General features: G+C 53.1%; 2 protein-coding genes across 2 annotated transcripts; both read left to right on the top strand.

Annotated features, from left to right (window-relative positions):
* Positions 1-381: 381 nt before the first annotated feature.
* On the top strand, positions 382-1,805 carry LOC147080980 (uncharacterized; the record flags this gene model as incomplete). Its single annotated transcript, XM_085981003.1, has 2 exons — positions 382-565; positions 725-1,805. Coding segments are annotated over 2 exons (1,203 nt in total), but the record flags the coding sequence as incomplete, so codon positions are not given.
* A 7,546-nt stretch (positions 1,806-9,351) lies between these two features.
* Positions 9,352-10,587, top strand: LOC147080979 (uncharacterized; the record flags this gene model as incomplete). Its single annotated transcript, XM_085981001.1, has 3 exons — positions 9,352-9,378; positions 9,418-9,580; positions 9,740-10,587. Coding segments are annotated over exons 1-3 (1,038 nt in total), but the record flags the coding sequence as incomplete, so codon positions are not given.
* Between the last annotated feature and the right edge of the window lie 15,000 nt (positions 10,588-25,587).

Raw genomic sequence — 25,587 nt, 5'->3', positions numbered from 1 at the left:
GTCCAGGAGAGAAGACCCATCTTGTGCCTGGACAATGGCAGAAAGGCTCCCAGGAGAGAGTTCAGGAAAGCCTGGAGGAGCATCGGACGCAGGGTCTCCTCCAACTCAGATGTGCCCAGGACTGCGGACCAGTGCCGCAAAAAGTTCAATGACCTCTGTCGGCTGGTGAAGGTGAGTACCCTTTCCACTGTCCTCCTCATCCTTGCATGTGAGCCTCACACTATGGGCAAAGGGACCTCAAAGGCATAATGGGCAGCCCTCCTCATGCAGCAATGCCACTGGCATGATCATCAGCAGCACTTTCTGCACTGACCACACTGGCCAGGCTATTCCACCATGGGAGGCAGTACACACAGCAACAGGGCACCACACTGTACTTAGAGTCCGTCCTTTCTCTTGCAGGCCAAGCTGGCAAGAAATGCGTGCAGCCGGCTGGAGACCGGTGGTGGACGGCCCCACTACCAGGCTCTAAGTGCTCTGGAGGAGAGCGTCGCTGGACTCCTGCATCCCCGGGTGACTGGCCCTGTAGCCATCGGGGATGCCGACCCTGTGCTGGAAGCCACTGGTAAGGAGATGACCGCTTGCAGCTCTCTCGTTGCCCTAGTGCTTCCGATCTAAATCCTTTCCCACTGACGGACAAATGCGCATAATGCCACCGCTCAGGCGTCCCTCGCTGACGCCCTGTCCTCACTTTAAAGCTACTCTTGTGCCTTCCTGCTTTCAGCTGCTGAGGAGGAGGTGGTCCCTGAGGCGCCGGGTGCCAGGCCCTTGGAGGAGGAGGACGTCCAGGACGAGGAGGAAGCCGGGCCATCGGGCGAGCCCTCAGCCGTGCCAGGGGATGGCAATGAAGGGGGGACGTCTGGCATGCAGGAGAGCCAGGGGGAGGTGTTGCAGGGGAGGGCAGATCCTGCTTGCAGTGGGGTCCAGGCAGGCGGCAGGGGTCGGCCAGCTCGGCCGGCTTCTCCCCAGCTGCAGAGTCCTCTCTCCAGTCCGGAGAGTGGCCTCGGCCAGGAGGTGCGCCTCCTGCAAGAGATCTCGGTGGCGTCTGACCGGCGCCACCATGAGTTCATGGGGGTTGTGCAGCAGATGCCGCACGCCATCGAGTCCCTGGCTCAGAGTGTGGCAGCATTCGGCCAATCACAGGCCAGGGGGGTGGAGCAACTGGCCGCAGCGCACGCCAGGGGGGTCGAACTACTCGCGGCACTGCAGGAGGAGAGTCGCCAGAGAGGTGGTTCCCTCGAAACACTGTCACAGCAGCTGGAGGCACATACCCGGGCAGTGCGGTCACTGACTTCTGCCACACTCGCTTTGACGCAGAGGCGTCGCACCCGCACCCGCCGCCCTGCTGCAACACAGCGGCCTGGCCTCCAGCACATAGCTGCGCCAGCTGAACTGCCAGGCCGGACGACTGCCACTGTGTCTGCTGAGCCTCGCGCGCCTGGCAGCAGCCAGCTTGCCCCCCTTGGAGCATCCGACACTGCCACTCCCCCAGCCAGGGTGCGAGAAGCTGCTGCTGCCACTGATGCTGGCCAGCCACAGCCGAACCAGTCAGCAGCCGGCCCCTCCCGGGACGTGCGTCGTGTTGGCCGACCCCCAAGGCCATCTGTCGCGACGCATGGGGGCCCTCATGAGCCTTCCCCCAGCCTTGAGGCCGCCACAGGGCCCACGTTGAGGCGGAGCAGTAGGCCGGGCAGGGGCCGGGGAAGGCTCTCTAAGGACTCGCCCTCTCGGCACAGCCGCTAGAGTGTGGTCTCTGCGGCATTGTATATATGGGGGGGATTGTGTTTTGGGGCCTGATTTTTGTGGATGGCTGAAATTGAAGGCATTTTTTGTTCTTATGGGGGTCTTTCTGTTGGCGAGGGGGGCCCTTTTATTGTTACGGCCAATGTTGAAGGCCATGTGGATGGCCAACTTTTGTTAGTCCTCCCCAGGTTGGGGGAGTGACATATGTTTGTGACTGTTTTTTGGGTGTGTTCTGTGTTTTTGAGTTTCATGTGGGAAGGGGCCTCAGTTTGTTAAATAAAGGTTTTTATTTATTCAGCTTGTCCAGGTGTCATGTTTCAAGTGTTTGCTGCGTTAACCGGCTGACGGCTTCCGGAGCGGCTGCCTTCAGGTGCGCTCATTCCCACAGGCCATTCCCTCACAGCGGGCCTGGAAGTGTCGAGCAATAAGCCCCCGGCGTACGGCCCTTGGGTCTTCTGGCCCCCTCCTGGCCTGCTCCTCCTCCTCCTCCCCCTCCTCCTCCTGATGGTCCTCCTGCTCGTCCTCCTCAGGTGGTGGTGCAATGTCAGGTGGCAGTGCCTGCGTCCGGCGGATAGCCAGGTTGTGCAGCATGCAGCACACGACGACGAACTGGGACACTCTATCCAGCGAATACTGTAGAGAGCCGCCGGAGCGATCCAGGCAGCGGAAGCGTTGCTTGAGGACGCCTATGGTTTGCTCTATGACGTTCCTTGTTGCTTGATGGCTTTCGTTGTATGAGTCCTCCGCTGGGGTCCTGGGCGCGCGGAGCGGGGTCATGAGCCATGTGCACAAAGGGTAGCCCTTGTCCCCGATAAGCCATCCCCTTGGTGGAGGCTGTGCCTGGAACATGTCATCCACAGTAGTCTGGCGCAGGATAAAAGCATCGTGGCTGCTTCCTGGGAAGCGGGCATTTACAGCTAGGATGCGCTGCCTGTGGTCACACACCAGCTGCACATTGAGGGAATGGTAGCCCTTGCGGTTGCGGTAAACCTCGGGATTGTCTATAGGTGCCCGCATAGCCACATGCGTGCAGTCAATGGCGCCCTGCACCATGGGGAAGCCCGCGATCCTGCCAAATCCCACTGCACGCTGCTGCTGCCTCTGTTGGGTCATGGGGAAGGAGATGAACTGGTGTCTCCTCGCGAACAGTGCATCGGTGACCTGCCGGATGCAGCGATGTACGGCGAACTGGGAGATGTTCGCGATGTCCCCAGCAGCGGCTTGGAACGAGCCGCTTGCATAAAAGCTGAGAGCCACCGTGACCTTCACTTCCACCGAGAGAGACGTCCTGGACATGAGCTGTGGCTGCAAATCTGCGTGAAGCAGCTGGCAGATCTCTCCAACCACCTCCCTTCTGAAGCGCAGCCTCTTTACACAAAGTGCCGCAGACATGGTGACATAGGACACCTGCTGCCGGTATTGCCTGGGTGCGTAAGGCCTATGTTGGCGACGCCTGATGGCCCTTCTGTGTCTACGCATGGCTGCCCGTCTCTCACAGCGTCTGCGAGCCCTCCGCACATAATGCTGCAACTCAATGTTGGCCCCCCATGCAGCCCCCATAATCAAGGTCGCAACAGTGAAATCAGCAAGAGTCAAATGTCAAAGCACTGGCCAGAAGCCAGAAAGACCTCTCCTATCTTGTCCCAAATCTGGAACCTCTGTCCCTTGGTCTCTGTGTAGAAATCCAAAGCAGTGAAGTCATTGCAGCAAAATGGCTGGGCTTTATAGGTCAGTGGAGGTGCCCTTTAATTTGCGCTCCCCGAGGCCCACAGGGCCTCTGCAACGTTCCATTTTACAATTCCTAATAGCGCCACGCCCACATTGGGCGGGCGCCACTCAATTTCCGCCTTGGGGCGCTAAAACAGCGTTGCGCGAGGATATGACGTCATAAGCTGCGCGCGCACCCGAGCGGGTGCTAACACTATGCGCCGGCGCTAAATCTCAAATGAATTGGGCGTCGGCGCAGATCGGTCTGCATTCCGGCGCTAAGGCTTTATCGACGGAAATATAGCCCTTTTTTGGCGTTAGCGCCTGGCGCAGCCAACTGAATTTCTAGGCCCTAACCCCCAATTCACTCCAATATTCAACCCCCAATTCACTCCAATATTCAACCCCCAATTCACTCCAATATCCAACCCCAATTCACTCCAATATCTAACCCCCAATTCACTCCAATATCTAGGCCTAGAAATTCAGTTTGCACAGTTTTGGGGCGCTAAAGTCGGGTGTTCGGTAAATTTAGCGCCCGCCGGAAACTGCAGGCAACCGCGCCGAAATTCAGTGGTTTTGGCCAAGAGTTTTGGCGAGCGCTGAAACCGGCGTTGCAATGCTCGGTTCCGGCGCTAAACCGGCGCTGCGGCCTGATAACGCCGATGCCGGGCGCAGCGCAGGTGCGGTCATGTGTTGCTTGACAGCAGACACCCTGACGCCGGCCTGCTCTTAAAGGGGGAAGGGTCAACTTTGACTGCTGCCACGCCCTGCACACTGGAGCCCTGCTGCTAGGCCTCAACAGTGCTGGTGGGACAAAATAGCGCCAGAACAGATGGAGATGGCCCGTGAAAGAGCCCAGCGCTTCTCAGACCATGCACTGAGGGTGCTGATTGATGCTGTCCAGGAGAGAAGACCCATCTTGTGCCCGGACAATGGCAGAAAGGCTCCCAGGAGAGAGTTCAGGAAAGCCTGGAGGAGCATCGGACGCAGGGTCTCCTCCAACTCAGATGTGCCCAGGACTGCGGACCAGTGCCGCAAAAAGTTCAATGACCTCTGTCGGCTGGTGAAGGTGAGTACCCTTTCCACTGTCCTCCTCATCCTTGCATGTGAGCCTCACACTATGGGCAAAGGGACCTCAAAGGCATAATGGGCAGCCCTCCTCACGCAGCAATGCCACTGGCATGATCATCAGCAGCACTTTCTGCACTGACCACACTGGCCAGGCTATTCCACCATGGGAGGCAGTACACACAGCAACAGGGCACCACACTCTACTTAGAGTCCGTCCTTTCTCTTGCAGGCCAAGCTGGCAAGAAATGCGTGCAGCCGGCTGGAGACCGGTGGTGGACGGCCCCACTACCAGGCTCTAAGTGCTCTGGAGGAGAGCGTCGCTGGACTCCTGCGTCCCCGGGTGACTGGCCCTGTAGCCATCGGGGATGCCGACCCTGTGCTGGAAGCCACTGGTAAGGAGATGACCGCTTGCAGCTCTCTCGTTGCCCTAGTGCTTACGATCTAAATCCTTTCCCACTGACGGACAAATGCGCATAATGCCACCGCTCAGGCGTCCCTCGCTGACGCCCTGTCCTCACTTTAAAGCTACTCTTGTGCCTTCCTGCTTTCAGCTGCTGAGGAGGAGGTGGTCCCTGAGGCGCCGGGTGCCAGGCCCTTGGAGGAGGAGGACGTCCAGGACGAGGAGGAAGCCGGGCCATCGGGCGAGCCCTCAGCCGTGCCAGGGGATGGCAATGAAGGGGGGACGTCTGGCATGCAGGAGAGCCAGGGGGAGGTGTTGCAGGGGAGGGCAGATCCTGCTTGCAGTGGGGTCCAGGCAGGCGGCAGGGGTCGGCCAGCTCGGCCGGCTTCTCCCCAGCTGCAGAGCCCTCTCTCCAGTCCGGAGAGTGGCCTCGGCCAGGAGGTGCGCCTCCTGCAAGAGATCTCGGTGGCGTCTGACCGGCGCCACCATGAGTTCATGGGGGTTGTGCAGCAGATGCCGCACGCCATCGAGTCCCTGGCTCAGAGTGTGGCAGCATTCGGCCAATCACAGGCCAGGGGAGTGGAGCAACTGGCCGCAGCGCACGCCAGGGGGGTCGAACTACTCGCGGCACTGCAGGAGGAGAGTCGCCAGAGAGGTGGTTCCCTCGAAACACTGTCACAGCAGCTGGAGGCACATACCCGGGCAGTGCGGTCACTGACTTCTGCCACACTCGCTTTGACGCAGAGGCGTCGCACCCGCACCCGCCGCCCTGCTGCAACACAGCGGCCTGGCCTCCAGCACATAGCTGCGCCAGCTGAACTGCCAGGCCGGACGACTGCCACTGTGTCTGCTGAGCCTCGCGCGCCTGGCAGCAGCCAGCTTGCCCCCCTTGGAGCATCCGACACTGCCACTCCCCCAGCCAGGGTGCGAGGAGCTGCTGCTGCCACTGATGCTGGCCAGCCACAGCCGAACCAGTCAGCAGCCGGCCCCTCCCGGGACGTGCGTCGTGTTGGCCGACCCCCAAGGCCATCTGTCGCGACGCATGGGGGCCCTCATGAGCCTTCCCCCAGCCTTGAGGCCGCCACAGGGCCCACGTTGAGGCGGAGCAGTAGGCCGGGCAGGGGCCGGGGAAGGCTCTCTAAGGACTCGCCCTCTCGGCACAGCCACTAGAGTGTGGTCTCTGCGGCATTGTATATATGGGGGGGATTGTGTTTTGGGGCCTGATTTTTGTGGATGGCCGAAATTGAAGGCATTTTTTGTTTTTATTGGGGTCTTTCTGTTGGCGAGGGGGGCCCTTTTATTGTTACGGCCAATGTTGAAGGCCATGTGGATGGCCAACTTTTGTTAGTCCTCCCCAGGTTGGGGGAGTGACATATGTTTGTGACTGTTTTTTGGGTGTGTTCTGTGTTTTTGAGTTTCATGTGGGAAGGGGCCTCAGTTTGTTAAATAAAGGTTTTTATTTATTCAGCTTGTCCAGGTGTCATGTTTCAAGTGTTTGCTGCGTTAACCGGCTGATGGCTTCCGGAGCGGCTGCCTTCAGGTGCGCTCATTCCCACAGGCCATTCCCTCACAGCGGGCCTAGAAGTGTCGAGCAATAAACCCCCGGCGTACGGCCCTTGGGCCTTCTGGCCCCCTCCTGGCCTGCTCCTCCTCCTCCTCCCCCTCCTCCTCCTGATGGTCCTCCTGCTCGTCCTCCTCAGGTGGTGGTGCAATGTCAGGTGGCAGTGCCTGCGTCCGGCGGATAGCCAGGTTGTGCAGCATGCAGCACACGACGACGAACTGGGACACTCTATCCGGCGAATACTGTAGAGAGCTGCCGGATCGATCCAGGCAGCGGAAGTGTTGCTTGAGGACGCCTATGGTTTGCTCTATGACGTTCCTTGTTGCTTGATGGCTTTCGTTGTATGAGTCCTCCGCTGGGGTCCTGGGCGCGCGGAGCGGGGTCATGAGCCATGTGCACAAAGGGTAGCCCTTGTCCCCGATAAGCCATCCCCTTGGTGGAGGCTGTGCCTGGAACATGTCAGCCACAGTAGTCTGGCGCAGGATAAAAGCATCGTGGCTGCTTCCTGGGAAGCGGGCATTTACAGCTAGGATGCGCTGCCTGTGGTCACACACCAGCTGCACATTGAGGGAATGGTAGCCCTTGCGGTTGCGGTAAACCTCGGGATTGTCTATAGGTGCCCGCATAGCCACATGCGTGCAGTCAATGGCGCCCTGCACCATGGGGAAGCCCGCGATCCTGCCAAATCCCACTGCACGCTGCTGCTGCCTCTGTTGGGTCATGGGGAAGGAGATGAACTGGTGTCTCCTCGCGAACAGTGCATCGGTGACCTGCCGGATGCAGCGATGTACGGCGAACTGGGAGATGTTCGCGATGTCCCCAGCAGCGGCTTGGAACGAGCCGCTTGCATAAAAGCTGAGAGCCACCGTGACCTTCACTTCCACCGAGAGAGACGTCCTGGACATGAGCTGTGGCTGCAAATCTGCGTGAAGCAGCTGGCAGATCTCTCCAACCACCTCCCTTCTGAAGCGCAGCCTCTTTACACAAAGTGCCGCAGACATGGTGACATAGGACACCTGCTGCCAGTATTGCCTGGGTGCGTAAGGCCTACGTTGGCGACGCCTGATGGCCCTTCTGTGTCTACGCATGGCTGCCCGTCTCTCACAGCGTCTGCGAGCCCTCCGCACATAATGCTGCAACTCAATGTTGGCCCCCCATGCAGCCCCCATAATCAAGGTCGCAACAGTGAAATCAGCAAGAGTCAAATGTCAAAGCACTGGCCAGAAGCCAGAAAGACCTCTCCTATCTTGTCCCAAATCTGGAATCTCTGTCCCTTGGTCTCTGTGTAGAAATCCAAAGCAGTGAAGTCATTGCAGCAAAATGGCTGGGCTTTATAGGTCAGTGGAGGTGCCCTTTAATTTGCGCTCCCCGAGGCCCACAGGGCCTCTGCAACGTTCCATTTTACAATTCCTAATAGCGCCACGCCCACATTGGGCGGGCGCCACTCAATTTCCGGCTTGGGGCGCTAAAACAGCGTTGCGCGAGGATATGACGTCATAAGCTGCGCGCGCACCCGAGCGGGCGCTAACACTTTGCGCCGGCGCTAAATCTCAAATGAATTTGGGCGTCGGCGCAGATCGGTCTGCATTCCGGCGCTAAGGCTTTATCGACGGAAATATAGCCCTTTTTTGGCGTTAGCGCCTGGCGCAGCCAACTGAATTTCTAGGCCCTAACCCCCAATTCACTCCAATATTCAACCCCCAATTCACTCCAATGTTCAACCCCCAATTCACTCCAATATTCAACCCCCAATTCACTCCAATATTCAACCCACAATTCACTCCAATATTCAACCCACAATTCACTCCAATAACTAACCCCCAATTCACTCCAATATTCAACCCACAATTCACTCCACTATTCAACCCCCAATTCACTCCAATATTCAACCCTTAATTCACTCCAATATCTAACCCCCAATTCAATCCAATAACTAGCCCCCCATTCACTCCAATAACTAACCCCCAATTCACTTCAATATTCAACCCCCAATTTACTCCAATATTCAACCCCCAATTCACTCCAATATTCAACCCCCAATTCACTCCAATATCCAACCCCAATTCACTCCAATATCTAACCACCAATTCACTCCAATATCTAGGCCTAGAAATTCAGTTTGCACAGTTTTGGGGCGCTAAAGTCGGGTGTTCGGTAAATTTAGCGCCCGCCGGAAACTGCAGGCAACCGCGCCGAAATTCAGTGGTTTTGGCCAAGAGTTTTGGCGAGCGCTGAAACTGGCGTTGCAATGCTCGGTTCCGGCGCTAACCCGGCGCTGCGGCCTGATAACGCCGATGCCGGGCGCAGCGCAGGTGCGGTCATGTGTTGCTTGACAGCAGACACCCTGACGCCGGCCTGCTCTTAAAGGGGGAAGGGTCAACTTTGACTGCTGCCACGCCCTGCACACTGGAGCCCTGCTGCTAGGCCTCAACAGTGCTGGTGGGACAAAATAGCGCCAGAACAGATGGAGATGGCCCGTGAAAGAGCCCAGCGCTTCTCAGACCATGCACTGAGGGTGCTGATTGATGCTGTCCAGGAGAGAAGACCCATCTTGTGCCCGGACAATGGCAGAAAGGCTCCCAGGAGAGAGTTCAGGAAAGCCTGGAGGAGCATCGGACGCAGGGTCTCCTCCAACTCAGATGTGCCCAGGACTGCGGACCAGTGCCGCAAAAAGTTCAATGACCTCTGTCGGCTGGTGAAGGTGAGTACCCTTTCCACTGTCCTCCTCATCCTTGCATGTGAGCCTCACACTATGGGCAAAGGGACCTCAAAGGCATAATGGGCAGCCCTCCTCACGCAGCAATGCCACTGGCATGATCATCAGCCGCAATTTCTGCACTGACCACACTGGCCAGGCTATTCCACCATGGGAGGCAGTACACACAGCAACAGGGCACCACACTGTACTTAGAGTCCGTCCTTTCTCTTGCAGGCCAAGCTGGCAAGAAATGCGTGCAGCCGGCTGGAGACCGGTGGTGGACGGCCCCACTACCAGGCTCTAAGTGCTCTGGAGGAGAGCGTCGCTGGACTCCTGCGTCCCCGGGTGACTGGCCCTGTAGCCATCGGGGATGCCGACCCTGTGCTGGAAGCCACTGGTAAGGAGATGACCGCTTGCAGCTCTCTCGTTGCCCTAGTGCTTCCGATCTAAATCCTTTCCCACTGACGGACAAATGCGCATAATGCCACCGCTCAGGCGTCCCTCGCTGACGCCCTGTCCTCACTTTAAAGCTACTCTTGTGCCTTCCTGCTTTCAGCTGCTGAGGAGGAGGTGGTCCCTGAGGCGCCGGGTGCCAGGCCCTTGGAGGAGGAGGACGTCCAGGACGAGGAGGAAGCCGGGCCATCGGGCGAGCCCTCAGCCGTGCCAGGGGATGGCAATGAAGGGGGGACGTCTGGCATGCAGGAGAGCCAGGGGGAGGTGTTGCAGGGGAGGGCAGATCCTGCTTGCAGTGGGGTCCAGGCAGGCGGCAGGGGTCGGCCAGCTCGGCCGGCTTCTCCCCAGCTGCAGAGTCCTCTCTCCAGTCCGGAGAGTGGCCTCGGCCAGGAGGTGCGCCTCCTGCAAGAGATCTCGGTGGCGTCTGACCGGCGCCACCATGAGTTCATGGGGGTTGTGCAGCAGATGCCGCACGCCATCGAGTCCCTGGCTCAGAGTGTGGCAGCATTCGGCCAATCACAGGCCAGGGGGGTGGAGCAACTGGCCGCAGCGCACGCCAGGGGGGTCGAACTACTCGCGGCACTGCAGGAGGAGAGTCGCCAGAGAGGTGGTTCCCTCGAAACACTGTCACAGCAGCTGGAGGCACATACCCGGGCAGTGCGGTCACTGACTTCTGCCACACTCGCTTTGACGCAGAGGCGTCGCACCCGCACCCGCCGCCCTGCTGCAACACAGCGGCCTGGCCTCCAGCACATAGCTGCGCCAGCTGAACTGCCAGGCCGGACGACTGCCACTGTGTCTGCTGAGCCTCGCGCGCCTGGCAGCAGCCAGCTTGCCCCCCTTGGAGCATCCGACACTGCCACTCCCCCAGCCAGGGTGCGAGGAGCTGCTGCTGCCACTGATGCTGGCCAGCCACAGCCGAACCAGTTAGCAGCCGGCCCCTCCCGGGACGTGCGTCGTGTTGGCCGACCCCCAAGGCCATCTGTCGCGACGCATGGGGGCCCTCATGAGCCTTCCCCCAGCCTTGAGGCCGCCACAGGGCCCACGTTGAGGCGGAGCAGTAGGCCGGGCAGGGGCCGGGGAAGGCTCTCTAAGGACTCGCCCTCTCGGCACAGCCGCTAGAGTGTGGTCTCTGCGGCATTGTATATATGGGGGGGATTGTGTTTTGGGGCCTGATTTTTGTGGATGGCCGAAATTGAAGGCATTTTGGGCTAGATTTTCAGTTGCTTGCGCCAGCAGTTAGCGCCTTAAGAGAAGTGATTTCCGGGCGCTATGCGTGTAGCGCCCGGGCGCAGCGCAGTTTGCGCCCCGCCCCAAATTAAGTTGCCCGTTAGCGCCGGCGCAAAGTTTAGCGCCCGCCCGGATGCGCGCGCAGAAAATGACGTCACATCCTCGTGCAACGCCCTTTGGCCGCCCCGATTGCAAACTTCAGTCGGACCGCCCCATTGTGCGGCGGGCGGCCGGAGCGTTTGGAAAAAGGAACGCAACACAACCAGCGCGGGCCCCGGGGGGCGCTAATTAAAGGGAACGTCCTCTCCAGTATAAAGGCCATCCTTTTTTCAGAAAACAGTCTTGTGTAACGCATTTCTGGAGACACAACAAGGAGGATAGCTAACTGGTTTCAAGCAGCAAGAGCCAGGTATTTTTGGACTCAGGCAACAGCGCTGCAAGTGGCCATTTGGAAATTAGAGTGTTTGCCAGGATTTGATGGGGGTTGCATGGGGTGCCAACGCGGAGCTGCAGCTCCATGTCCGTAGGGCTCGCAGACGCATTGTGAGAGGGGCAGCCCTGGCTAGAGGCAGAGGGGGCTACAGGCGTCGGCCACGCAGGCCTTACCCAGTCAGGCTATACCGCCAGCAGCGCTCCTACCTAAACATGAGTGCCGCGCGATGTGTTAAAAGGCTCCGATTCCGAAAGGGGGTGATTGCAGAGATCTGCCACCTGCTTCGCCGAGATCTGCGGCCAAAGCTCAGGTGCAGGACGTCTCTGTCGGTGGAAGTGAAGGTGACGGTGGCATTGAACTTCTATGCCACCGGCTCCTTCCAATACGCTGCTGGGGACATAGCAAACATCTCCCAGTACGGCGCGCATCGCTGCATCCGCCAGGTGACCGAAGCACTGTTCAGAAGGAGAAGCCAATTCATCTCCTTCCCCATGGCCCTGGAGAGCCAGCATCAGCGCGCATTGGGATTTTCCAGACTCGGGGAATTCCCCTTGGTGCAGGGCGCCATTGACTGTACGCATGTGGCTTTGCGGGCCCCTCTGGAGCATGGCGAGCAGTATCGCAACAGGAAGGGCTACCATTCTCTGAATGTGCAGCTGGTCTGTGACCACAAGCAGCGCATCATGGCAGTCAATGCCAGCTTCCCAGGCAGCAGCCACGATGCCTTTATCCTGCGGCAGAGTACTGTGCATGACATGTTCCAGGCACAGCCTCCCCCAAGAGGATGGCTACTCGGGGACAAAGGCTATCCTTTGTGCACCTGGCTCATGACCCCGCTCCGCGCGCCCAGGACCGCTGCTGAAGAGGCCTACAACGAGAGCCATCAAACCACCCGCAACATCATCGAGCTAACTATTGGGGTCCTCAAGCAGCGGTTCCGCTGCCTTGATCGCTCCGGAGGAGCTCTCCAGTATTCGCCGGACCGGGTCTCCCAATTTGTGGTGGTTTGCTGCATGCTACACAACCTGGCTATCCGCAGGACTCAGGCACTGCCACCTGACGTTGGACCAGCACCTCAGGAGGAGGAGCAGGAGGAGCATGAGGAGGAGGAGGAGGAGGAGGAGGAGGAGCAGGAGTACGTTCCCAGGAGGGAGCGACCAGGGCCAAGGGCCGCACGACGCCACCTTATTACACGGTACTTCTAAGCCCCCTGTCAGGGAATGGCCAGGGGCCATGAGGGAAGATGAATGCAGCCGCTCCGCAAGCCCTCAGCCGGCGAAGCCAACAAACACTAAGAAGAACAACCATGGAGACTGCATGAATAAAGATAATTTTTTATTAAACAAAAATGAAAAGCCCTTCCCACATGAATCCCCAAAAACAATAAACGGGCCCCACAAAAAGCCCAACAAACGACTCACTCCCACAAACTGGGGAGAAGCCACTCCACCTTTATTGAAACCGGGCCTCAACGTCGGCCTAACGCAAAAAAAAAGCCCTCCAAAAGCACAACCATGGGCAAAATAAAGATGGCCACCGCCATATTAAAGGAAAGCTGGCCACACCCTCTACTGAGTGGCCCGCGAGGGCGAGACCTTGGCCAGCATTTTGCCTCCCCTGCCCTGCCTGCTGCTCCTTCGCAAGCTCTGCCCAGTGGCTGCTGCGAGGCTGGGGGAAGGCGCCTGAGGCTCAGATGCCCTTCCGCCAGATGCCGCTGGGGGGCGGCCTACACGGCGTTTGGGCCTCAAGGGGCCGTCTCCTGAGTGGCGCACCTGAGCCTGGCCACCATCAGCTGCAGCCGCTTGCCCTTGACGCCCCAGAGGGGGAATGGCGGCGACGGATGGCGCAATGTGGGCCAGCTGGCGTCTGGGATGCGCTGGCTGGTGCTGTGGCGCGGTGGCACTCGGCCGGGCCCGCACTGCAGGATCCGCAGCAATCAGCCGACGGCCGGCTTGCTGGGATGGTCCAGCGCGGCGCCTGCCCTGGCGATGCCTGCCTGAGACAGCGCGTGTGGCAGCAGTGAGTGGCCCTGTGGTCCTGGTGTGCACGCGCATCACATCCGCCAGGGTCTTGACGGCATCAGTTAGCATGCGGCCAGTCGCGGCAGTTGCTGCCCCGAACTCACGCACACTGGTCGCCAGCGACTCGATGGCCTCAGGCATGCGCCCCACCACGCTCATGAGCTCCGTGTGGCGCCGGTCCGAGTCGTCGGCCATCTGATCGAGCTTCCGCACCTCCTCCGAAGTGAAGGTGTCCGGACTGGAGTCGCGACTCTCCCGCTGGGGAGGAGGGGGCCGAACTAGGGGACCCTTGCCGCGTTGGTGACGGCGAGTGTGCCGAGCAGCAGCACTCCCCTCTGATCCTTCCCCCCTTTGGGGGGAAGGCTGCGGGCCACGTGCACGGCTGCTGGGTGGCTGGACGCCACTGGTCCCAGAAGCTGCATTGCCCTGCGACAGTTCCTCCAGGCACTCGTCCAGTGAGGAGGTGTCGAGCATTTCCTCCTCTCCTGCGGGACGTGACTGTTCCCCCGAAGGTCCGGCTTGCTCCTCCTCCTCCTCCTGGTTGGAGGTGCTGTCACTGGCAGCCTCAGGGTCCTGGTCGTCACCAGCTGAAAGCAGGAATGCACAAGAGTAGCTTCAGAGTGAGGAGACGGCGTCAGCGAGGGAGTTAGGACTGGTGGGATTCAGCGCATTGGTGGGACAGTGGCAAAGGAGGTAGCTCGGATGGGCCAGTGCGACGCGAGAGGGCCAAAAGGCGAGGTCCTTACCATTGCCGGGCAGTGGAGGGTCGGATACACCGCACGCTGTGGGGACAATCACACGTGCTCCCATGAGCACACACACGCGCTCCTCCAGCCGAGTGAGCTTCTGCAGCTTGGCGCGGCCACCCCTGGCACGGGCCTGGCGATTAAACGCTACTTTAGCCTGCAAGAGAAAGGACGGGCTGTAAGTGCGCAGTGAAGCCCTGATGTAGTGTGCACTGCCTCCCATGGTGGAATAGCTTGGACAGAGTGAAGCCCTGATGTAGTGTGCACTGCCTCCCATGGTGGAATAGCTTGGACAGAGTGAAGCCCTGATGTAGTGTGCACTGCCTCCCATGGTGGAATAGCTTGGACAGAGTGAAGCCCTGATGTAGTGTGCACTGCCTCCCATGGTGGAATAGCTTGGACAGAGTGAAGCCCTGATGTACTGTCCACTGCCTCCCATGGTGGAATAGCTTGGCCAAAGTGTAGAGTGCCGAATGGCCATTTGATGCTCATGACTGTCCCAATGCTGCTGGCTGAGGGCTGGCCAAAAGGACTTTCAGGTCCCTTTGCCCATCATGTCAGGTGTACATGCAAGAATGAGGAGGAGACTGGAAAGGCTACTCACCCTCACAATCCTGGTCAGATCGTTGTATTTCTTACGGCATTGTGTGTGGGTCCTGGGGGCCTCGCCGGTGAACGTCACCCTCTGGGCGATCTGCTTCCAGGCTTTGGTGTAGTCGTGGTGGGTTGGATTCCTCCCACTGTCTGGAAACAAGATCTTGCGCCTCACCTCCAGAGCTGTGACCATTATGTCCAGATCACCCTCTGAGAAGCGCAGGGCACGCTGACGGGCCTTCTCTGGCGTTGCCATGACTCCCTGGGGCTGAGCAGTAGTGTTGAGGCCTCTTTGCAAGGCTGCAGTGTGCAGGGCGTGGCAGCAGACCAATTCGTCCCTTCCCCCTTTAAGAGCTGGTCGGCACCACGGGGTCTGCTGTCAGTGCAAAAATGACCGCACCCGTGCTGCGCCCCGCCTGGGCGCTATCCCTCTGGACCGCCGGCTTAGCGCCTAAAGAGAGTAGTGGAACGCCTCTTTTAGCACTCCACCAACCTCTTAGGGCGAAGCCACTGAATTCCCGGCAACGGGGCGCTACTTTGGGGCGGGCGCTAACTTCGGGCGGGCGCTAAGGTTAGCGCCCCAAAACTGCCTATACTGAAAATCTAGCCCTTTGTGTTTTTATGGGGGTCTTTCTGTTGGCGAGGGGGGCCCTTTTTTTGTTCCGGCCAATGTTGAAGGCCATGTGGATGGCCAACTTTTGTTAGTCCTCCCCAGGTTGGGGGAGTGACATATGTTTGTGACTGTTTTTTGGGTGTGTTCTGTGTTTTTGAGTTTCATGTGGGAAGGGGCCTCAGTTTGTTAAATAAAGGTTTTTATTTATTCAGCTTGTCCAGGTGTCATGTTTCAAGTGTTTGTTGCGTTAACCGGCTGACGGCTTCCGGAGCGGCTGCCTTCAGGTGCGCTCATTCCCACAGGCCATTCCCTCACAGCGGGCCTAGAAGTGTCGAGCAATAAGCCCCCGGCGTACGGCCCTTGGGCCTTCTGGCCCCCTCCTGGCCTGCTCCTCCTCCTCCTCCCCCTCCTCCTCCTGATGGTCCTCCTGCTCGTCCTCCTCAGGTGGTGGTGCAATGTCAGGTGGCAGTGCCTGCGTCCGGCGGATAGCCAGGTTGTGCAGCATGCAGCACACCACGACGAACTGGGACACTCTATCCGGCGAATACTGTAGAGAGCCGCCGGAGCGATCCAGGCAGCGGAAGCGTTGCTTGAGGACGCCTATGGTTTGCTCTATGACGTTCCTTGTTGCTTGATGGCTTTCGTTGTATGAGTCCTCCGCTGGGGTCCTGGGCGCGCGGAGCGGGGTCATGAGCCATGTGCACAAAGGGTAGCCCTTGTCCCCGATAAGCCATCCCCTTGGTGGAGGCTGTGCCTGGAACATGTCAGCCACAGTAGTCTGGCGCAGGATAAAAGCATCGTGGCTGCTTCCTGGGAAGCGGGCATTTACAGCTAGGATGCGCTGCCTGTGGTCACACACCAGCTGCACATTGAGGGAATGGTAGCCCTTGCGGTTGCGGTAAACCTCGGGATTGTCTATAGGTGCCCGCATAGCCACATGCGTGCAGTCAATGGCGCCCTGCACCATGGGGAAGCCCGCGATCCTGCCAAATCCCACTGCACGCTGCTGCTGCCTCTGTTGGGTCATGGGGAAGGAGATGAACTGGTGTCTCCTCGCGAACAGTGCATCGGTGACCTGCCGGATGCAGCGATGTACGGCGAACTGGGAGATGTTCGCGATGTCCCCAGCAGCGGCTTGGAACGAGCCGCTTGCATAAAAGCTGAGAGCCACCGTGACCTTCACTTCCACTGACAACAGAGAAGGTCATAGACTTAGGTAGCAGTGGGGGAATTAAAAAACAGAATGTGTCAGGAAGGGACAGAAGGTATGGAGTAAAAAGTAAAGTACTAAAAAGGGAAAAAACGGGAACTAAGTGTTACAAAACATATTTGAAAGTTCTTTATCTGAATGCACGTAGCATTCGTAACAAAATGAATGAGTTAACGGCACAAATAATGACATATGGGTATGATCTTGTGGCCATTACAGAAACATGGCTGCAGGGTGACCATGACTGGGAATTAAACATACCAGGTTATTTAACAATCAGGAAGGACAGGCAGGAAGGGAGAGGAGGTGGGGTGGCTATGTTAATAAAGGAAGGACTCACTATAATACAGAGAAATGATATTGGGTCAAAGGAGCAGGATAGTGAAACAGTTTGGGTGGAGGTAAGGAATAATAAGGGGAAAAAAACACTAGTGGGTGTAGTCTATAGGCCTCCGAACAGTTGCAACTCTATTGGATGGAGTATTAATCAGGAAATAGTTGAGGCTTGTAATAAGGGAACAGCTATAATTATGGGGGATTTTAATTATCATATTAACTGGACAAATCAAATTGGGCAGAGCAGCCTTGAGGAAGAGTTCATTGAGTGTATTAGGGATGGGTTTCTTGAGCAGTATGTAACTGAACCGACCAGGGGGCAAGCAACCTTAGATTTGGTCCTGTGTAATGAGACAGGATTAATTAAAAATGTCCTAGTAAAGGATCCCCTTGGAATGAGTGACCATAACATGGTTGAGTTCCATATTCAATTAGAGGGTGAGAAGGTTGGATCTCAAACAAGCGTGCTGAGCTTGAATAAAGGAGACTATGAAGGTATGAGAGCGGAATTAATGAGAGTGGACTGGGAAAATAGATTAAAGGGTAAGACGGTACATGACCAGTGGTGTACATTTAAGGAGTTATTTTACAACTTCCAAAAAAATATATTCCACTGAGGAAAAAAGGGTGTAAAAGAAAAGATAGCCATCCGTGGCTAAGTAAAGTAATTAAGGATAGTATCCGACTAAAAACAAGGGCATATAAGGTAGCCAAATCTAGTGGGAGGATGGAAGATTGGGAAGTCTTTAAAAGACAGCAAAAAATAACAAAAAGATTGATTAAGAAAGGGAAGATAGATTATGAAAGTAAATTAGCAAAAAATATAAAAACAGACAGTAAAAGTTTCTATAGTTATATAAAAAAAAAGGGTGGCTAAAGTAAATGTTGGTCCCTTTGAGGATGAGACTGGGAAATTAATGGTGGGAAACATGGAGATGGCAAAAACACAGAACAATTATTTTGTATCAGTCTTTACGGTAGAGGACACTAAGAATATCCCAACACTGGACAAACAGGGGGCTCTAGGGGGGGAGGAACTAAATACAATTAAAATCACTAAGGAAGTGGTACTTGGTAAAATAATGGGACTCAAGGCGGATAAATCCCCTGGACCTGATGGCTTGCATCCCAGGGTCTTGAGGGAAGTAGCGGTAGGGATTGTGGATGCATTGGTAATAATTTTCCAAAACTCACTGGACTCAGCAAAGGTCCCGGCAGATTGGAAAACTGCTAATGTAACACCCTTATTTAAAAAGGGTAGTAGGCAGAAGGCTGGAAACTATAGACCTGTTAGCCTAAGATCTGTGGTTGATAAAATGTTAGAGTCCATTATTAAGGAGACAGTAACGGGACATTTGGATAAACATAATTTAATAGGGCAAACTCAGCATGGTTTCATGAAGGGGAAGTCATGTTTAACAAATTTGCTTGAGTTTTTTGAGGAAGTAACATACAGGGTGGATAAAGGGGAACCAGTGGACGTAGTGTATTTAGACTTCCAAAAGGCATTTGACAAGGTGCCACACAAAAGATTATTGCTCAAGATAAAAAATCACGGGATTGGGGGTAATATTCTGGCATGGGTGGAGGATTGGCTCTCTAACAGAAAGCAGAGAGTTGGGATAAATGGTTCGTTCTCAGATTGGCAACCAGTAACTAGTGGTGTTCCGCAGGGGTCAGTGCTGGGTCCCCAACTCTTTACAATCTATATTAACGATTTGGAGGAGGGGACCGAGTGTAACATATCAAAGTTTGCAGATGATACAAAGATGGGACGGAAAGTAGTGAGTGAGGAGGACATAAAAAACCTGCAAAGGGACAGAGACAGGCTAAGTAAGTGGGCAGAGATTTGGCAGATGGAATACAATACTGGAAAGTGTGAGGTTATGCACTTTGGCAGGAAAAATCATAGAGCAAGTTATTATCTTAATGGCAAGAAACTGGAAAGTACTGTAGTTCAAAGGGATCTGGGGGTCCTGGTGCACGAAACTCAAAAAGTTAGTATGCAGGTGCAGCAAGTGATTAAGAAGGCCAATGGAATGTTGGCTTTTATTGCTAGGGGGTTGGAATATAAAAACAGGGAGGTATTGCTGCAGTTGTACAAGGTATTGGTGAGGCCGCACCTGGAATACTGCATACAGTTTTGGTGTCCATACTTAAGAAAAGACATACTTGCTCTCGAGTCAGTACAAAGAAGGTTCACTCGGTTAATCCCGGGGATGAGGGGGTGGTCATATGAGGAGAGGTTGAGTAGATTGGGACTCTACTCATTGGAGTTCAGAAGAATGAGAGGCGACCTTATTGAAACATATAAGATTGTGAAGGGGCTTGATCGGGTGGATGCGGTGAGGATGTTCCCAATGATGGGTGAAACTAGAACTAGGGGGCATAATCTTAAAATAAGGGGCTGCTCATTCAAAACTGAGATGAGGAGAAACTTCTTCACTCAGAGGGTGGTAGGTTTGTGGAATTTGCTGCCCCAGAAAGCTGTGGAAGCTACATCATTAAATAAATTTAAAACAGAAATAGATAGTTTCCTAGAAGTAAAGGGAATTAAGGGTTACGGGGAGCGGGCAGGAAATTGGACATGAGTCTGGGTTCGGAATGGTCATGGCCCTGTGGGTAGTGGAGCGGGCCCAGGGGCCGTGTAGCCTTGTTCTGCTCCTACTGTGTTCTAATTCTGTTAGATTTCAGGAGATGGTTTTATTCCTGTTCCTGGCTGGGGTGGAGATCGCCTTTACAGAAGGTAAGTACTGTAGAAAATATAGGGACAGAGTGATCTCCTGGAAGAATTTCGATCGCCTAGATGGGTCGGAGAGGAATTTCCCAGATTTTTTTCTCCCAAATTGGCCATTGGGTCTTGATCTGGTTTTTCGCCTCTCCCGGGAGATCACATGGGTTCGGGTGGATGCAGAGTGATAGAAGATTTGAGGTTAGGATCAGATCAGCCATGATCTTATTGAATGGTGGAGCAGGCTCGAGGGGCCGATTGGCCTACTCCTGCTCCTATTTCTTATGTTCTTATGTTCTTATGAGAGAGACGTCCTGGACATGAGCTGTGGCTGCAAATCTGCGTGAAGCAGCTGGCAGATCTCTCCAACCACCTCCCTTCTGAAGCGCAGCCTCTTTACACAAAGTGCCGCAGACATGGTGACATAGGACACCTGCTGCCGGTATTGCCTGGGTGCGTAAGGCCTACGTTGGCGACGCCTGATGGCCCTTCTGTGTCTACGCATGGCTGCCCGTCTCTCACAGCGTCTGCGAGCCCTCCGCACATAATGCTGCAACTCAATGTTGGCCCCCCATGCAGCCCCCATAACCAAGGTCGTAACAGTGAAATCAGCAAGAGTCAAATGTCAAAGCACTGGCCAGAAGCCAGAAAGACCTCTCCTATCTTGTCCCAAATCTGGAATCTCTGTCCCTTGGTCTCTGTGTAGAAATCCAAAGCAGTGAAGTCATTGCAGCAAAATGGCTGGGCTTTATAGGTCAGTGGAGGTGCCCTTTAATTTGCGCTCCCCGAGGCCCACAGGGCCTCTGCAACGTTCCATTTTACAATTCCTAATAGCGCCACGCCCACATTGGGCGGGCGCCACTCAATTTCCGGGTTGGGGCGCTAAAACAGCGTTGCGCGAGGATATGACGTCATAAGCTGCGCGCGCACCCGAGCGGGCGCTAACACTTTGCGCCGGCGCTAAATCTCAATTGAATTTGGGCGTCGGCGCAGATCGGTCTGCATCGACGGAAATATAGCCCTTTTTTGGCGTTAGCGCCTGGCGCAGCCAACTGAATTTCTAGGCCCTAACCTCCAATTCACTCCAATATTCAACCGACAATTCACTCCAATATCTAACCCCCAATTCACTCCAATATCTAACCCCCAATTCACTCCAATATCTAACCCCCAATTCTATCCAATAACTAACCACCAATTCACTCCAATAACTAACCCCCAATTCACTCCACTATTCAACCCCCAATTCACTCCAATATCTAACCCCCAATTCACTCCAATATCTAAACCCCAATTCACTCCAATATCTAACCCCCAATTCACTCCAATATCTAACCCCCAATTCAATCCAATAACTAGCCCCCAATTCACTCCAATAACTAACCCCCAATTCACTTCAATATTCAACCCTCAAATCACTCCAATATTCAACCCCCAATTCACTCCAATATTCAACCCTCAAATCACTCCAATATTCAACCCCCAATTCACTCCAATATTCAACCCCCAATTCACTCCAATATCTAACCCCCAATTCACACCAATATCTAACCCACAATTCACTCCAATATTCAACCCCCAATTCACTCCAATATCTAACCCACAATTCACTCCAATATTCAACCCCCAATTCACTCCAATATCTAACCCACAATTCACTCCAATATTCAACCCCCAATTCACTCCAATATCCAACCCCAATTCACCCCAATATCTAACCCCCAATTCACTCCAATATCTAACCCCCAATTCACTCCAATATTCAACCCCCAATTCACTCCAATATTCAACCCCCAATTCACTCCAATATTCAACCCCCAATTCACTCCAATATTCAATCCCCAATTCACTTCAATATTCAACCCCCAATTCACTCCAACATCTAACCCCAATTCAATCCAATAACTAACCCCCAATTCACTCCAATAACTAACCCCCAATTCACTCCAATATTCAACCCCCAATTCACTCCAATATTCAACCCCCAATTCACTCCAATATTCAACCCCCAATTCACTCCAATATCTAACCCCCAATTCACTCCAATATTCAACACCCAATTCACTCCAATATCTAACCCCCAATTCAATCCAATAACTAACCCCCAATTCACTCCAATATTCAACCCCCAATTCACTCCAATATTCAACCCCCAATTCACTCCAATATCTAACCCCCAATTCACTCCAATATCTAACCCCCAATTCACTCCAATATTCAACACCCAATTCACTCCAATATCTAACCCCCAATTCACTCCAAAATTCAACTCCCAATTCACTCCAATATTCAACCCCAATTCACTCCAATTTCAACCCCCAATTCACTCCAATATCTAACCCCCAATTCATTCCAATATTAAACCCCCAATTCACTATAATATTCAGCCCCCAATTAATTCCAATATTCAACCCCCAATTCATTCCAATATTCAAACCCCAATTCACGATAATATTCAACCCCCAATTGATTCCAATATTCAACCCCCAATTCACTCCAGTATCTAACCCCCAATTCACTCCAATATTCAACCCCCAATTCATGATAATTTTCAACCCCAAATTCACTCCAATATTCAACCCCCAATTCACTCCAGTATTCAACCGCCAATTCACTCCAATATTCAACCCCAAATTCACTCCAATATTCAACCCCCAATTCACTCCAATATCTAACCCCCAATTCACTCCAATATTCAACACCCAATTCACTCCAATATCTAACCCCCAATTCACTCCAAAATTCAACTCCCAATTCACTCCAATATTCAACCCCCAATTCACTCCAATATTCAACCCCCAATTCACTCCAATATCTAACCCCCAATTCACTCCAATATTCAACACCCAATTCACTCCAATATCTAACCCCCAATTCACTCCAAAATTCAACTCCCAATTCACTCCAATATTCAACCCCAATTCACTCCAATTTCAACCCCCAATTCACTCCAATATCTAACCCCCAATTCATTCCAATATTAAACCCCCAATTCACTATAATATTCAGCCCCCAATTAATTCCAATATTCAACCCCCAATTCATTCCAATATTCAAACCCCAATTCACGATAATATTCAACCCCCAATTGATTCCAATATTCAACCCCCAATTCACTCCAGTATCTAACCCCCAATTCACTCCAATATTCAACCCCCAATTCATGATAATTTTCAACCCCAAATTCACTCCAATATTCAACCCCCAATTCACTCCAGTATTCAACCGCCAATTCACTCCAATATTCAACCCCAAATTCACTCCAATATTCAACCCCCAATTCACTCCAATATTCAACCCCAAATTCACTCCAATATTCAACCCCCAATTCACTCCAATGTTCAACCCCCAATTCACTTCAATATTCAACCCCCAATTCACTCCAATATTCAACCCCAAATTCACTCCAATATTCAACCCCCAATTCACTCCAATATTCAACCCCAAATTCACTCCAATATTCAAACCCGAAGTCACTCCAATATTCAACCCCGCAATTCACTTCAATATTCAACCTCCAATTCACTCCAATATTCAACCCCAAATTCACTCCAATATTCAACCCCCAATTCACTTCAATATTCAACCCCCAATTCACTCCAATATTCAACCCCCAATTCACTCCAACATTCAACCCCCAATTCACTTCAATATTCAACCCCCAATTCACTTCAATATTCAACCCCCAATTCACTCCAATATTCAACTGCAAATTCACTCCAATATTCAACCCCAATTTACTCCAATATTCAACCCCACAATTCACTCCAATATCTAACCCCAATTCACTCCAATATTCAACCTCTAATTGACGGCAATATCTAACCACCAATTAACTCCAATATTCAACCCCCAATTCACTCCAATATTCAACCCCCAATTCACACCAATATCTAACCCCCAATTCACTCCAATATCTAACCCCCAATCCACTCCAATATCTAACCCCCAATTCACTCCAATATTCAACCCCCAATTCACTCCAATATTCAACCGCCAATTCACTCCAATATTCAACCCCCAATTCATTTCAATATTCAACCCCAATTCATCCCAATATCTAACCCCCAATCCACTCCAATATCTAACCCCCAATTCACTCCAATTTTCAACCCCCAATTCACTCCAATATTCAACCCCCAATTCACTCCAATATTCAACCCCCAATTCACTCCAATATTCAACCCCCAATTCACTCTAATATTCAATCCCCAATTCACTTCAATATTCAACCCCCAATTCACTCCAATTTCTAACCCCCAATACACTCCAATATCTAACACCCAATTCACTCCAATATTCAACTCCCAATTCACTCCGATATTCAACCCCCAATTCACTCCAATATTCAACCCCCAATTCACTCCAATATTCAACCCCAATTCACTCCAATATCTAACCCCCAATTCAATCCAATATTCAACCCCCAATTCACTCCAATATTCAACCCCCAATTCACTCCAATATTCAACCCCCAACTCACTCCAATATTCAACCCCCAATTCACTCCAATATTCAATCCCCAATTCACTTCACTATTCAACCCCCAATTCACTCCAATTTCTAACCCCCAATTCACTCCAATATCAAGCCCCAATTCACTCCAATATTCAACCCCCAATTCACTCCAATATTCAACCCCCAATTCACTCCAATATTCAACCCCCAATTCACTCCAATATCTAACCCCCAATTCACTCCAATATCTAACCCCCCATTCACTCCAATATTCAACCCCCATTCACTCCAATATTCAACCCCCAATTCACTCCAATATTCAACCCCCAATTCACTCCAATATTCAACCCCCAATTCACTCCAATATTCAACCCCAATTTACTCCAATATTCAACCCCCAATTCACTCCAATATTCAACCCCCAATTGACTCCAATATTCAACCCCCAACTCACTCCAATATTCAACCCCCAATTCACTCCAATATCTAACCCCTAATTCACTCCAATATTCAACCCCCCAATTCACATCCAATATTCAACCCCCCAATTCACTCCAATATCTAACCCCCAATTCACTCCAATATTCAACTCCCAATTCACTCCAATATTCAATCCCCAATTCACTCCAATATTCAACCCGCAATTCACTCCAATATTCAACCCCCAATTCACTCCAATATCTAACCCCCAATTCAATCCAATATTCAACCCCCAATTCACTCCAATAATCAACCCCCAATTCACTCCAATATTCAACCCCCAATTCACTCCAATATTCAACCCCCAATTCACTCCAATATTCAACCCCCAATTCACTCCAATATTCAACCCCCAATTCACTCCAATATCTAACACCTAATTCACTCCAATATTCAACCCCCCAATTCACATCCAATATTCAACCCCCAATTCACTCCAATATCTAACCCCCAATTCACTCCAATATTCAACTCCCAATTCACTCCAATATTCAACCCCCAATTCACTCCAATATTCAACCCCCAATTCACTCCAATATTCAACCCCCAACTCACTCCAATATTCAACCCCCAATTCACTCCAATATCTAACCCCCAATTCACTCCAATATCTAACCCCAATTCAAACCATTATTTAACCCCCAATTCACTCCAATATTCAACCTCCAATTCACTCCAATATTCACCCCCCAACTCACTCCAATATTCAACCCCCAATTCACTCCAATATTCAACACCCAATTCACTCCAATATTCAACCCCCAATTCACTCCAACATCTAACCCCCAATTCACTCCAATATCTAACCCCCAATTCACTCCAATATTCAGCCACCAATTCACTCCAATATTCAACCCCCAATTCACTCCAATATTCAACCCCCAATTCACTCCAATATTCAACCCCCAATTCACTCCAATATTCAACCCCCAATTCACTCCAATATTGAACCCCCAATTCATTCCAATATTCAACCCCCAATTGACTCCAATATTCAACCCCCAACTCACTCCAATATTCAACCCCAAATTCACTCCAATATCTAACCCCTAATTCACTCCAATATACAACCCCCCAATTCACATCCAATATTCAACCC

Source organism: Somniosus microcephalus, unplaced genomic scaffold (genome assembly GCF_052327205.1).
Source record: "Somniosus microcephalus isolate GS21.2 unplaced genomic scaffold, FLI_Smic_1.0 scaffold916, whole genome shotgun sequence".
In the NCBI taxonomy this organism is placed as follows: domain Eukaryota; kingdom Metazoa; phylum Chordata; class Chondrichthyes; order Squaliformes; family Somniosidae; genus Somniosus; species Somniosus microcephalus.
The sequence above is the reverse complement of the archived record's forward strand: the minus strand, read 5'-3'. Positions and strand labels throughout refer to the sequence as shown.